Genomic DNA, 15,508 nt, shown 5'->3' with positions numbered 1-15,508 from the left:
AAGTACCTTCGAAGGACAAAAGAGTTTTGTCTAGTGCTCGACGGTAGCTCACTACAGATCCAAGGGTATATAGATGTCGATTTCCAGTCGGATCCAGATGATAGAAAGTCTACATCTGGATATGTTTTCACGATAGGATCGTGTGTTGTTTGTTGGAAAAGCAGCAAACAGGGGTCCACTGGAGACTCCACGACTGAGGTCGAGTACATTGCCGCAAGTGAGGCTGCCAAAGAAGCCGTGTGGATGAAGTTCGTTCACGAGTTGGGAGTAGTTCCGTCCAACACATCACCCATCCCATTGTTGTGTGACAACAATGGAGCCATTGCTCAGGCTAAGGAGCCACGAGCCCACTCGAAGTCGAAGCACATCAAGAGGAAGTACCACATACTGCGGGAGATTGTTGGTAAAGGGGACGTCCTGATTCAAAAGGTAGCGTCAACGGAAAATGTAGCAGACCCATTGACAAAGCCAATATCACAGAAAGTGTTTGAGAAACACGTGGAAAGCATGAGACTCCGGCTTGTACCTGATTGGACCTAAGTGCAAATGGGAGCTATTAGACAGTTTTGTATGCCCTTAGCTTCAATCAGAATGATGTACTTTATGAGTTTATTGTAAATGAATAAAAGTGCATATTTGATTCATGTTCCCTTGGTATGTTTCTGTGTAATACCCTTAAACTGAACACTTAATGAGACTCGTATTAGTTTAGAATGTTCATAGCCAGTGGGTCGGTCTGGGGAGACCTATCCTGATAAGGTTGACACTGTGGTGCCACCAAGTCGGTTGGGGTGGCCTGTCTCAGCTGCCAGGGTGAGACCCTAGGCACATACAGTGTAGGATTAATTGAATCTTTGAACTGGACCAGATTTCCAATATTGCCCTGGACCTTGGAGATTGATGGGCAAAACTGGAAAGTTACACCCGACCCCTAGACTCGATTATGATACTACACTAGGTGTCGGATTGGGCTGTCTTTGATGTACCAATTAGAGAGATCCTTAGCGGGGGTCAAAACCTGAGTATGTTGGGACAGTCTGAGAACTCATCTGAGTGGGTGATCATAGTGACAGGATCAGCCCCTTTGTCGGACAAAGGTAATGATCGGGGATCCATATAAGTAGAGAGTGCAACACTGTTCCTTGCAGCCGAGGGAGAGGTTCTCTCTTGTCGGGCAGTGTATGATCATTATGGGCTGAGAGGTTATGTATAAGACCATTGAGGGTAATACCTGATGGGCTCTGTAGGGTATCTCTTCTATGACCCACGAGAATAAAAAGTGTTTATTAGTCGAAATGCCTACTTGGAGAACTACATTCTAAACAATCACCATTAAGAAGTTGTTCTTGATGAAGAGAGCTCAGAAGTAGTGGGAGATAATCCACAGATTCCATATAATAATATCCAACTTAGAAGATCCACTCGGGTTTCTAGACCTCCAATACGTTACAACTATGATCAAGAAATTTACTTGATGGAAGCTACGGACAGTGAGGAAGATCTCGTGACTTATATAGAAGCTATGTTAGACATAGACTCCCTGAAGTGGGTAAATGCCATAAAAGTCGAGATGGACTCGATGAAACCAACAGAGTCTGGACACTCGTAAACCCGAAGCACATGTAGTGTGTGTTTGGATGAAACATTGAACCTGGACCATTTTCCAGTTATGCCTGGACTTTGGAGATTGATGGGAAAAACCGGAAAGTTACACATAACCCCTACACTTGATTATGGTACTGCACTAGGTGTTGGATTGGGCTATCTTTGATATGCCAAAACTTGGGTATGTTTGGGCAGTCTGAGAATTCATCTGAGTGGGTGATCATATTGATAGGATCGGCTCCTTTGTCGGACAAAGTGAATGCTAGGGCTTACACTCTCTCTGATGGAAACCTAAACTGCCAACAGTGGATTTCAATTGTGTTTGAGATTTGGTTTTGCAAAATATAATCATATGATATATATATAATATAATATATATAATATATATATTATGTTTTATGAAAAATGTTTGCAAAAGGTTTTAATTCCTGGGATCCATCCGAGCAAAGAGTGTGGCATTGTACCTTACAACCAGGGAGAGGTCCTTCCCTGTCGGGTAGTGTTGTGATCATTATGGGCTGAGAGGTTAAGTGTAAGAGACCATTACAAGGCTGATTACCTTATGGGCTTTATCTTACTTAAGCCCATTATCCTTGGATCTTGATAGGATGACTGAATTCAAGGATCATTTAGGTGTAAATATTAGGCCCATATTGAGCCCGTAGTGATATGCTCAGGGGTTTACAATGTTTAGTAGTAAATTCGGCTAATCCTTTTCATAGAGGTTGGGCTGAACCCATATGGACTTTATGTGAGGTCATTGTGGGGTCCCACGACATACAAATCAGGCCTAAGTTGGCCCTGCAACATCTTGGGTCGTGAGCCTTTGAAAGAAATGGGCCTAAGGACCATAATTAATAAGATATGCTCTACGTCAAATTTGGGTTTGGAAATAGGTATGGAGCACCCATCCTCTTAAGAGGATAGGGTTTATCTCTTAATAGAGTCTACATCCAAATTAGATTTGGATAATCTCCTAATTTGATTAAAAGAGTGCTCTATAAGGAGATAAAAGAAGAAGAGGGCGAACCAGACTAGAAGGCCACACTCTCTTGTTCTCTCTTCTTTGCTTTTGTCTTCCAAGAAACCCTATCACGACCTAGGCTTTTAAGGACTGATAAAGATCAATTTTCTTTTGATTTTTGCAAGAAAAATTCAATGGAATTTCAGGCTCACATTCCCAAGTTCAATCCAAGTAGTTGGGTTGCAATTTTGCTGAAAATTGTGTTGTTGAATCATCTCCACCTATACACTACGTCATCTTTAGTGGAGGCTGGTTCTAGGATTGATTTGGGCGTGAACTTCCACCATGGGATTTGCGTTTGTGCTATCCATATCAGGTACACATTTCCCTCTTTGTTTGGTTTCAAATCTGGTCCGGTTCAGTGCAGGACCGGTCCTAAAAAATGCAATTTTTCAAAACATAGGGAATTCGATTCCTAAAAGGATTAGAAAATTTTGAAATTTCGCCCAACCATCTAGCATGGTTCAACCATCCATATGATGGATCCTAACCCTTCCAACAATTGTAAGGGGATTGACCAACATAATATTGCAATGCTGCCACAGAGTAATCATGGTTGTGTACTTGGGGAAACCTGTGGACACTGCTGCAAGATAATACACCATACTAACTCCCTATGGAAGTAACAAAACCACAACCTCTAATAGCGAGACGAGAAATAGAAATCATAGAACAGAAAGTGATCGTTGCAAAAGAAGACAAGGAAAATTATACAGACCTGCAGGATCCTAGAGTTTATTCCCTGGTGTGACAAGTGGTAAGTCCATAAGAGAGTGGGGATGAGGCCATTCATTGGTCCCCCCTCCCCCACTCTGTAGGATGATGCATGTCAATACCTCCGGATCAACTTGGGAAACCGAGCTAGCAAATGCCAAAAGAATATTCCGGAATTTTGGCTCAGAATAGAGTCCTTCCTTTCTCTATAAACAGCAGGACTTGTGACGAAGGAAGGGATTGAATTCCCTTCATTCCATCATCCTTGGAGAGCACTTCATTCTCTGAGAATACCGACCGCTCACCAAACCCCTGTCGTTCTCCTTGAATTAATCCCTTTTACTTCTCACTGTTAGAAACCTAGACCATCCCTACCCCAGTGCCTATAGTGATAATTAGGTTGCTATTAACATTGCTCACAAGTCACAACCCGATATAGCATGATAGAACAGAACACATTGAAGTATACAAGCACTTCATAAGAGAAAGAGTGGCATCATGAGAAGCCTGCCTTCCTTTCATTGCCTCAAAGCAATATTTAGCAGATGTTTTGACCAAGGGTGCCCCTAAGGCAAGGCTAGAGTGTTGTAAGCAAGCTAAGCATGATTGATATCTATGCTCAACTTGAGGAGGAGTGTAGAGATGATGTGGGCCTTAGTCCTTTTATTTTATGGGTGCAGTCAATAGTATGTAATGTTTTCAGTTTTTGGGCCTTAGTTTATTGGGCCAGCTCTCTTTCTTTTATTGTCTATTTAGTAGCCACCCAATTGAGGCACTTTTGTCATTGTACTTGAATTTTACAAATCAGATTTGATCAACTCTATTCTTTCTTCGCTTTCTTCCCTTCTCTTCTTATTCCTCTTCTGAACTCTCTTTTTTCCATCTTCTTCTTCATTTTTTGACTTTTTTTTCAAAACTTGTGCAGGTGTGATTTACAACTATTTCATATAACCTTTCTTTGTATCTTCTTTTTTTTTAATTTTAATGGGTTTTTTTGTTATTGAAAATAAATTTCTCCACCCACATATTAAGAAATAATGATGATAAAAAATAAAGTTTCAATAGAAAAAGCATCTTGAATTGAAAGAGAACCAACAACTTTTTAGTTTCATTTATTGTTTCATCAGAAATTACTAACCGATGCAGAACTCCTATAGGCAGATGCACTTCCCTCAAAATCCTTGAGCTCAAACTTAACCTCTCCAAGTAAACGATAAGCATCAGGATCATTAGGCTTTTGCTGAAGAACACAGTAACAGAATTATTCATTCAAAATTTTCTTGGAACATATTACTTAAAGCAATTAAATTCAAAAGAACAAAAAAGCAGGGTAAAACCTTAGTCAAATCCTCAAGCAAGAAGGCTGCTCGATTATACTCCCCTAATTCTGCAAGTGTCACTGCAGCTCCCTATAGAGCCACTATTAAATAAAGTTAAGTGGACAAACAAAAAATATGTAGAAATCAAGACAAAGACAAAGATAACTAAAAAACGTTTTTTCCTGAGAAAATAAAGAAAACTTGCAAGAGGAAGTTCACTGCCCAAAACCAATGGCCTACACAAATAATGAATGGAAGGCCAAGTCTAGTTACTGAAAGCTAACCAAGCAACATACAATTTTACCCAATTCAAGAAATCAGAGGACCCATGTTCTATCATCATCAATGACACCTCTCCCAATAAGGCCAGCAGCTATGTAATTGCCATGATCCCAATGTCCACATATACAAGATATACAGTCTAGCCACCAAGAAAAACCTCTGAAGAAATTGGCTGACAACCACAGACCATAATCCATCCCATCATCCTCACATTCTACCATGATCCTCTTAAAAACATTGGAAGGGGCCACTTTTAACCCCATGCAAATGATCTTCTCTAACTGCATTTACAATAACAATAGGGCTAGAAAGTGTATGCATCCATCTACATGTCAAAAAACTCACCAATATCAGATAGCAATGAATTACCAACAGGCTGTTTATTAGGAGCTATTGCTTGGTGCAATGGTAAAATATCAGACTGACAAGCATGAGAATGTGGGTTTGAGTCTGATAGCAGCTATTTTGTGCACAAAGAAAAAAGAAAAGAAACACACACACACGCACACACACAGAGATTATGTTTACATTCAGTCTACCCCTCCCAAGACCCCAGATAGTTGGGACCAATATTAGGTAATGGCCTTTTTATAGGTGTCCAACAGAACAACTGTCAAAGTTGAATTTGATGTAGTCAGAAGGTGAGACTTTCCTGGATGGATAGCTCATGCAGGAAACTTAGAAAAGATAAGCCTCTCTGTTAATGAGTTCACAAAAATGCATCTAAACCCCTCCAGAGAAGCGGTCCTGTGTGCTTTCTAAATACAAATAGAGTAAATCATTCTTTCTCTTTCCCCATAAACACCAGCAAGAACCAAGAAGACAACTTCATGATTTTTCCGCTCATGCTGAAAGCACTGACACATCATAATCATAAGCTCTATAATGTCCTTAGGGTGGAAGAAAAAGCAAATAACCCCTCTTAAAGTACAGAACTTGTAGACTAAATACATCAAGGATTTACACTATTAGGGACTGTTATGATATGAGTGAGGGTCTGGTCACATGGAAAATATTAATCAAAACAAATTTCAAAAGTTTAGGATGAAACTCACTTCGAGGGCAGTTGTATCTTTTGGAGAGATGCTAAGTGTTGCCTCAAATTGTTGCAGCCTAGTCTGATAAATAAGAAATAAGAAGTATTAGTGACTTTTTATAACACCCTTTATTTTACAAGGTAATAACAAATATAGGACCCAAATTCCAAAATTTGGAACAAAAGTTTTCATGTAAAATGACAGAACACAGAAGAAAAGCAAAAGCATACATCAGACTGGATGAAGGCAAATTTGAGATAAATGCACATGTGCATGTACCAATCTAGCTGTTTCTTTTTTTCTTTTATTCACTTTTTTGGTGCGTCCACAGGGAAGGAAATGATGAGTTTGTGTTTTTTAATGGCAAAGATACATTCATACATATAGGACTATTGTTCAGGATACTGGTGAGATTTAGCAAAATTTCCCCAAAATCTCCCCAGTTCTTTAGGCAGATTTTGACATGGAAGAACCTTTTGGTCTTTGTACTTCAGCTGAAAATAGAAGCCCAATCAGGGGTTATTTTGTAATTTTACCATTTAATATAAGTTGATGAAAGTGGGACATAAGAATCAAGAGAGATTTTTCTTACAAGTCAAAACCCCATTATTTCTTTCTTTTCTTTTTCTTTTTCTTCTCTTCTGACAATTTTCTCTATTTTTCCCATTTTCTCTTACATAATATATTCGACAAATTTGTTTCAAAGCACATATGAGATTAAGAGGAGTGTTTTCCTTCTATTTGCGACTGACAGGGGGCCCTGCTAACATCAGCACACCGTTGATCGATATCAACAATCCATATGGCCAACAGCAACTTGGAACAAAAGTTATATAAGTTGGTACATCCTGATTTTAGATGAATTTTGGTATAAATAGTTCAGTGTTTGGAGATCATTTGAGTATTTTTCCTGCAATTTTAAAATGAAAATTTAAGATTTAAAAGTTTCATCTTGTCTGAGTGATTGAGGACTTATTAGGCAATGAAATCGGTTGTGTTTGGTCGATATTATATTTGTTTATCATTTGAAAGCGGTTGCATATCTGTTGATCATTAGGGCAAAACAAAATAACATTAGAAAGCCTGCCCATGCCTTAGCGGGCCTGCCTGGACTCGTGCTACAAGCCATGCCCGGGCTTGAGCTTATAGGGGGTTCTAGGCCAGGCAGGCAAGACCCACCTAGAACTGCATGCTGGCACGACATGGCCCACTAAGACACGGGCGGCCCACAAAATCGTGTCATGCTGGCACGGCCCACTTTACACCTCTAGCCACCAGGAGCACTATGGTCTTTTATGTTATTTTGTGTTGCCCTAACATATAAATAAAAAATCTGGTGCCGCCAACAAGCTTTTTGATTCTCCAATCATTATTTCTCCCTTCCTCTCTTCTCTCCCTTCTCTTCTCTCTTCTTCCTCATTCCTTTTTTGAGATTGGGCTGATAACATTTGTTTTATTTATAAAGTTTAGTTAGAGATTTATTGGGCTCAAGGCCCATTAGTTTATGTTTAATTAAGAGTATTTACTTCTGTTTTAGTAATAGCTTACTTACTAAGGGTATACTAATCATTGTATTCAATTTTATTTAAGATATTGAAAGGGGCGGCCGGATCTGATTTTTTGGCTTCTCCCCATTCTCTTCAACCTCTCTCTCTTCTTCTCTTCTCTGCACAATCTTTTCTTCTCTTTATCACAGATTTCAAATCAGATCAGATCCATTGACATCAAATTAGTAGACCCAAAAGCAACTCTTTTAGGATGTCCTTGGCTTTGTCTAGGAGTATCTAGCAGATATATTCCATTTGCCTCATGGCCACTCCCAATCACTTTCTGAGACTTTCAGGTCCTGAAAAACACAATAAAAAGGGAAAAAATGTTACACTACAGTTTAAGGATTTAGTTAGGCTACTTATTGACATCAAATTAGTATGTTCTTTAGGGACATGAAGGACAAAAGTAAGGGAAAGGGAGTTTGTGGCCTTGATAACCCCCTTGCCAGAGATAGGAGCAAGAGAGCCATCGACTAGGGTAATCTTATCACGGCCAAAAAGTACGTCATAAGAGCTAAACATGGTAGAAATGCTGGTCATATGATCAGAAGCACCTGAATCAATAATCCAAGGGATCCTACGATTACCTGAGATGGCTGCATCGTTGGCAATAGCACATATACCTGAATGAGCAAATGTAGATATTGTTGGATTGCCTGAAGAGTTGGAGGAGGTGGCTGATCATCCTCCCATATTTCTCATACTCCGCCTTCATAACTGCTAACTGCTCACTAGCAACTTTCTCATCTGTGGCACTCCTTCCATTATATGACACTATAGCTGCATAGGCACTCCTTGTCTTCCCATTTTCGACCTTCTTTTGAAAACGGGGTGGAAGAAGGTCTGGATGTAGCTTCCAACATTTATCCTTTGTATGTCTTGTTTTCTTACAGTATTCACAAATAACCTCCTTCCCTGTACCACCTGTAGTCATCTTAGGTTTCAACCCCATATTAGCAAAATGGTCAACTAGAAAAGTCCCTTGAACCTGAACCATCCTCCTGCTCTCCTCACTGTTCACCATGGCATAAGCGTGAGACAAAGATACATTGTCTTTAGCTAGGCTGTTTTGTTTGATAATATCAAATTCTGGATTCAACCCTGTTAGAAATTCAAAAATCCTATTCCTCTCAACTAATTTTCTCTGTCTCTGCATCATTTGTACTTTCCCAGACAACTGTTTCCATGAGATCTATCTCTTGTCACAAGGATTTTAGCATTGAGAAGTAGACTGCTAGAGGTTTCTTCCCTGCCTTAGATTGTTCACATCACTTCTTAACTTATAAGCCCTGGCTACATTCAGTTTTTGTGAATAGGTTTCAGCAACACTATCCCATATTTCCTTAGTAGAATTCATCCACAAATAATGCTGACTAATTTGCGGTTGTATCGAATTCACTAACCACCCAATAACAGTGTAATTCTCTTGCAACCATTTCTCATAGGACGGTTCATCTTCCTTTGGTGCTTTCTTGCTCCCAAAAATATATCCCCACTTGCCTCTACTACAAACAGGTATTTTTACTGATTGTGATCATGCTAGATAGTTAGTCCCATCAAGCTTGACTATGGTCACAACCAATAAAGAGTCTACAGGTGCTCCCGGAACATGTCCGAACTCTGAGCCCATCTTATTTTCAATTCCAGAAGCATTTATCTTCCTTAAACAATTTTAGATGACAAATAAAGAAGACAGGAAATAACATGCACCAAGTACTAACCTTCACAGATCCCTAACAGCCAACTACGTCTCACCCAAAACCTGGGAGAAATAGAAAAAAAGGCAGTTGCTCCCTATAGGGTTCACAGAACTGTGCAAAGCTTAGATCGATCTTCAAGGTAATCAAAACGATCCCCTTCAGCCACTAAGCGCCAATTGATTAGGGTTTTTTTTGGGCAAAACCAAAAACTATTAAAAAGAGGGGGATATCCTTCCCTTTTTTTCTCCAAGAAACCACTACCAACTAGGCTGAATATCTTTCTTCAATTAATCATTTGATTCATCTCTCCAAAAGAAAGAAAAGGGGGCCTGCTTTGATACCAAGAAGAAAAACAGTCCCAAGGAATAAGAAAATTGATTAAAAGGAAGAAATCAAAGGAGATAGCAGCAGCAAGAAGAAGAAGAAGAGTTCGGTTGTGAGAAGGGTGAAGAGAAGTCTTGTTCGTACAACTCCTCCTTCCCCTAATCTTTTCATTAAGAATTAATCACTAATTTCTGAAATCACAAGTAGGCCCTTAATTGGGCGGCCAGCTAATTAAACAAAATAAAAAGAGTTTAACAGGCCCATTAACAAAAAAATAGAACAGAAATATAAAGATAAGTAACAACTGTGGTTATGGGCCATTCGGCCCATCTTCTCTACATGCATAACCCCAGGACCACACAATTTGAGGTTGCCAAGAGGATTTATAAGTACCTTAAGAAGTTTCTAGGAGCTAGTTTGTTGTTCCAGCAGCATGGGGATTTGATAGTTGAAGTGTATACAAATGTTGACTAAAAGCAAGGGCAATAGATGACATAAAATCTACCAGTGGATATTGAACTTTTGTGGAAGGAAACTTAGTCACATGTAGAAGTAGAAAACAGACAGCTAGGTCCAGTGTAGAAGCAAAGTATAGAGCTATATCCCATTGAGTTGCAGAGGTTATGTGGAAAAAGAACTTGTTAGATGAACTCTGGATTACAGTCAATAGTCCTATGTCACTGTATTGTGACAACAAGGCTGCCTGCTGCCATCAATATCACAGCCAACCCAGTCCTCCATGATAGAACAAAACAAATTGAAATGGACAAACATTTTATTAGGGAGAAACTTTAAGTGGAGAAGTGTGCACTCCATATGTGAGATCTACACCAAAGAGCAACTTGTAGACAACTTCACAAAGGGCCTTCATCACTTGTGACACAATGACCTGTGTGACAAGTTGAGCATTGTTAGAATTGTTAGAATTAGTTGACAGGGGCATTATTGTCTTTTCCTTGTTACTTTTCTCTCTTATATCTTCTGTAACTTATCTAAGGGCATTGTTGTCATTTCAGCTTTAGTAAAATGTTGATACAAGCTGGGTCAACTGTAAGGAGAGGTGTGTAAGATTTCTCCTTGCTTGTCTTCCCTCCTCTTCTTATCTTCTTCTTTTTCTTCTTTCTTTCTCTTCAGCATTTCTTTTCTTTATTGAAGTTGGAACAAGCATGATTAACATCTACTTCCCAACTTGAGGGGGAGTATTAAATCTATTAACAGCTGTGTAATATGTGCCTCCAGGGGCACTATGGTCCTTTTATGTTCTTTTATGTTATTTTGTGTCACCCTAATATATAAATAAAATATCTGGTGCCGCTAGCAAACTTTTTGGCTCTCTAATCATTGTTTCTCTCTTCCTCTATTCTCCTCTCCCTTGTCTTCTCTCTTCTTCCTCATTCCTTCTTCCTTTCTTCTTGTTTTCTCCTAGTTTTATCAAGAAAACACAAACTGAACACTTAATGGCGTTAGGGAGAAAGGAAATCATGTGTGCAGGCACACGGTGAGGGACACATGTTGGCATCAGTTAATATTCCTTCAGTAACAAACTATGCTGAGCTGGTGGATGCATCTCTAACAAGAGGTTCCCCACATGTAAGGAATCACTCCTCCTGTGATCCCAGAAAGTGGTGGAGATCTCTATAAAATGGGTCTTGGGGAGAACTTTCGAGAGACTTCCCCAGATATTCTTCTTCTCTCTTCCCAGTTCCTGAGCTCTCAGTCATCACTGAGACTTCCAACCTCATCTGAATTCCCATTTCTCAGATCTAAGCCCTGTATTCCATCCTCACCGGCTTTCAGAACTTCACAGACCAATCCTGTTGCCTATAGAGGCAACCAATTTCAGATCATCTTAAGTTGAAGTTTGAATGGATGCAGCATTGAAAATCCTCACCCAGGTCACAATGGAGCAACCCAACCATTGTTCCAAGGCCCACCCTCAATGCTATGAGAAATATCATTTCAATAGATTCTGGATCAAATGTTATTGGTTACTCTTTATGAATACAGTTATTAGCTTTGGTGCAAGAAGTAATTTGGAAAACATCTGAGCCCCAAAACATAATTGTGAAGAGGGATTGAAGCATGTAAGTGGGCTGGATGATAACTAACAACCAAGGCTTCTGACAGTACAGGTATTTAAAGAGGGAGATTAAATTCTAGACAAGGGAGCTGAATGCTATACACAGCTGGATTACCAGATCAACAAACTCATTAGCAGATTCACTGGCCAGGCAAGGAGAAACAAAGGAAAGATTGTTTCAGGGTCAATGTAATGTAGAATAATATAAACACAAAAATCAGGTGTAGGGAACATGTATACATAGGTAAACAACCATTGGGATGCTAACATATTGTAAAACTTATTCCATCAATAATTTTAACAAAATTTCAGTTACTTTTCAAGAAAAAGAAATATTCACATAAACGTTAATATACAAGAAATTTAAAAGAAGATCCAGAGGCTTTAAAAGGAAATAAAATCCAAACATGCCCAGCTGCAAAAACCATTTTATTACCTTGGGTGCCAAAATCGAACCACTCCAGCTGAAATGTCTCAGATTCTTCCAAAGTTGAAACTATACAAGCTAAGAATTTCTTATTTCAAAAAAGTTTACCTGAAGTTTTACTTTCTCTTCTTTCGTAAGTTTGTTTTCAACAACTGAAGCCTCCTCTGTGGGACTAACACTAACAAATGAAACATCATGTCTTTGTCAAATTGCAAAAAGCTACATGGTGCCCAAGCTTTCAAAATGTAAACAGCCATCAACCACTTAAAAAGAATAAATAGTGAAGCCAACGTTTCAATGTTGGACAGTTTTGTATGCCCTTGGCTTCAATCAGAATGATGTACTTTATGAGTTTATTGTAAATGAATAAAGATACATATTTGATTCATGCCCCCTTGGTATGTTTCTGTGTAATACCCTTAAACTGGACACTTAATGAGACTCGTGTTAGTTTAAAATGTTCACAGCCAGTGGGTCGGTCTGGGGAGACCTATCCTGATAAGGTTGACACTGTGGTGCCACCAAGTCGGTTGGGGTGGCCTGTCTCAGCTGCCAGGGTGAGACCCTAGGCACATACAGTGTAGGATTAATTGAATCTTTGAACTGGACCAGATTTCCAGTATTGCCCTGGACCTTGGAGATTAATGGGCAAAACTGGAAAGTTACACCCGACCCCTAGACTCGATTATGATACTGTACTAGGTGTCGGATTGGGCTATCTTTGATGTACCAATCAGTGAGATCCTTAGCGGGGGTCAAAACCTGGGTATGTTGGGACAGTCCGAGAATTCATTTGAGTGGGTGATCATAGTGACAGGATCAGCCCCTTTGTCGAACAAAGGTAATGATCGGGGATGCACTCTCACTGATGGAAACCAAGACTGCCGGCAGCCGATTTCAACCGTTGAGATTTGTTTTGCAAAATATATTTTATATAAGATATAAAAGTATATATATATATGGTTTCTAAAATGTTTGCAAGAAGGTTTTAATTCCCGGGAACGATATGAGTGGAGAGTGCAACACTGTTCCTTGCAGCCGAGGGAGAGGTCCTCTCTTGTCGGGCAGTGTATGATCATTATGGGCTGAGAGGTTAAGTGTAAGACCATTGAGGATAATACCTGATGGGCTAATCTTGCATCTGCCCACAGTCCTTGGGTGTTACAAGGTGGCTTGGCCCAGGGACCTCTTAGGGTAAGTGTTGGGCCCGTAGAGCCCATTTGATGGGTTTCAAGGGGTGCACTGTCTTTAACAGTGTATTCGACCAGGCCTTGTAACAAAGGCTGGGCCGAACCCATGTGGCTGATGTGTAGATCAATGCTTGGGTCCCACGCCATACAAGGAAGCCCAACTGGGCAACAGTTAAGAGGGTTAAGTGAGCACATAAGCTTAATGGGCCTAAAAGCCCATTTCGAACTGGGCTGTTTATTTAGTTAATAAAGGGGCGAAATCTGAAGTGGATCAGCTAATAGGATTGGGCTTAGACCCTATCCACTTATAGAGTCCAAGATCTAAATAAGATTTAGATCTGGAAACCTCCTAATCAGATTAGGAAATGGTTGATCTGATCTCCAGATAAGATAAGGATTATCCCTTATCACTTAAAGGGACTTCTAACCCAAATGTGATTTGGATTAGCAACTCCTAATCTGATTAGGAGCTGATCCCTTTAAGATTATAAAAGAAGAAGGGGGCGGCAGCCTAAAAGACACACAGATCATCAGGTTTTCTTTAGTGCTGAAATCAAGAAGAGAGAATTCTGCTTCCTGCAAATACTCTCTTGCCGCCTCCCTGTTCTTGCCGCCCTGTTTGCCAGTTCGATCTCCACTTGTGGGAGAAGTCAAGGTTGGATCTTGACATCAGTCCTTTGAGAAAGGATTGAAAGGAAGCTGTGCTCACGTACCATCTTGCTGATTCTTGCGAAGGACAGAGTTCTTGGAGAAGAACACTGCTGATTCTGCTCCACCTGCACTGCGCCATCTTCAGTGGGAGCAGTCTTTGGATCCTTCCTTGGGCGTGAACACCTTCGTTGGGAGATATCACTTCTCCGTATCAGGTATAATCCTTCCCACTCCTTTTTGGTTCAGATCTGGTTCAGTTTATGGTTCAGAATTGATCCTTGAAAATATGATTTTCTAAATGGGGAATACGATTCCCAGTTGAAGGGAGAGAAAAATTTTTGAAATTCAACCCTTATTCCGCAATCTTTTGGGCGTCCATAGGATGGATCTCTCATCCCATCATTCAACATATAGGATAACATGCTAATAAGAACAATATTTTTTTTTGATGAATAATTAGAGATTTATTAAAACTTTATGTATAGACTTTAGAATCATCCCTTAGAGAGGCACGAGCTGCTACCTCTCATACAAGTAAAAGCATATTACAATTGTACCCTGAATAGACTAGATCTGTTCGCCCCTTGTTTGGCCAAGGCATCCGACATCCCATTTGCTGATCTTCTCACCCATTGTATCCTTAAATTCATATTCCTGGTTAGTCAAATAATTTTTTTCATTTCACTCCTGTAGCACCACATTATAGACTCTGGGTTCCTTAGCCATTCTACCACCACTTTTGAACCCCCTTCTATCACCACATTTGTCAAATTCAGCTCACTATCTGCACCCCTTGAATTGCAGCAAGCAATTCAGCTTTGAGAGAGTCCCCCATACCCACAGGGCCAGAAAACATTGCTATTATTTTACCTTCTCCATCTCTCACCACCCCTCCAATTCCACATGGGCCTGGATTACCTCGTCTACTCCCATCAAAGTTCAGTTTAACAAAACCACCAGTTGGTCGTGTCCAGACCACCACCACTCTGTCCTTTCTCTTAGAACTTTTAGCGACTATCTCCCAATTCCTCCAAATATCATCAAAGGAGAACTGGGAGAACAACTTCAGAGTCTTGATCCAGTGGATCACCCTAACCATCACACAAATCCTGATTTCTTGCTTCTCTCCTTCTCTGAGAAGATTCTTGCATTTCTCTCTTCCCAAATAGTCCAAACCAAGGCTGCTCTGACACATCTCCACATTATCCTCCCTCTCTTCTTAGGCCAAGTAAAACAGGATGGATCAAATAGCATAGTAACCTCCGTAGGTAACGTCCACCTGCACCCAAACAATGAAGAACACCAAAGCCAAAATTCTGCAACAAAGGGGCAGGAAATTGGTAAGTGACAACAACTCTCATTACTGGATTTGCATAAGACACGCCAGTTTGGGGAGAGGCACGAATTAGGTCTTCTCTTTCGAAGCAGGTCCATAGTATTTATCTTCTCGTGAACTACTTCGCAGCAGAAAGCGCTTACCTTGGTTGGAATGGGTCTACACCAAAACTCTTTGACTGGAAAGGAAGGAACTGAGGAATCACAAAATGTCTTTAACAAAGAAGCACAAGAGAACAATCCCTTAGGGTTGGGGGCCCAAATCCGCTT

General features: G+C 40.1%; 1 protein-coding gene across 4 annotated transcripts in view; it reads right to left on the bottom strand.

Annotated features, from left to right (window-relative positions):
• LOC104593869 (Tetratricopeptide repeat (TPR)-like superfamily protein) overlaps window positions 1-15,508 on the bottom strand; it is a 105,982-nt gene that overhangs the window by 46,888 nt on the left and 43,586 nt on the right. For 3 of the 4 annotated variants that reach the window (XM_010253911.3, XM_010253913.3, XM_010253912.3), the window contains exons 8-11: window positions 12,171-12,240; window positions 6,000-6,062; window positions 4,681-4,752; window positions 4,482-4,583 (exon numbers count right to left, since the gene is read on the bottom strand). In XM_010253911.3, the coding sequence (XP_010252213.1) occupies window positions 4,482-4,583; window positions 4,681-4,752; window positions 6,000-6,062; window positions 12,171-12,240 (307 nt within the window). The remainder of the gene's footprint in view (window positions 1-4,481; window positions 4,584-4,680; window positions 4,753-5,999; window positions 6,063-12,170; window positions 12,241-15,508) is intronic. The other variant, XM_010253914.3, reaches the window with a different exon arrangement.

Source organism: Nelumbo nucifera, chromosome 5, assembly GCF_055504915.1.
Source record: "Nelumbo nucifera cultivar China Antique chromosome 5, China Antique-T2T, whole genome shotgun sequence".
Classification (NCBI taxonomy): Eukaryota; Viridiplantae; Streptophyta; class Magnoliopsida; order Proteales; family Nelumbonaceae; genus Nelumbo; species Nelumbo nucifera.
This window is presented reverse-complemented; position numbering and strand designations above follow the sequence as displayed.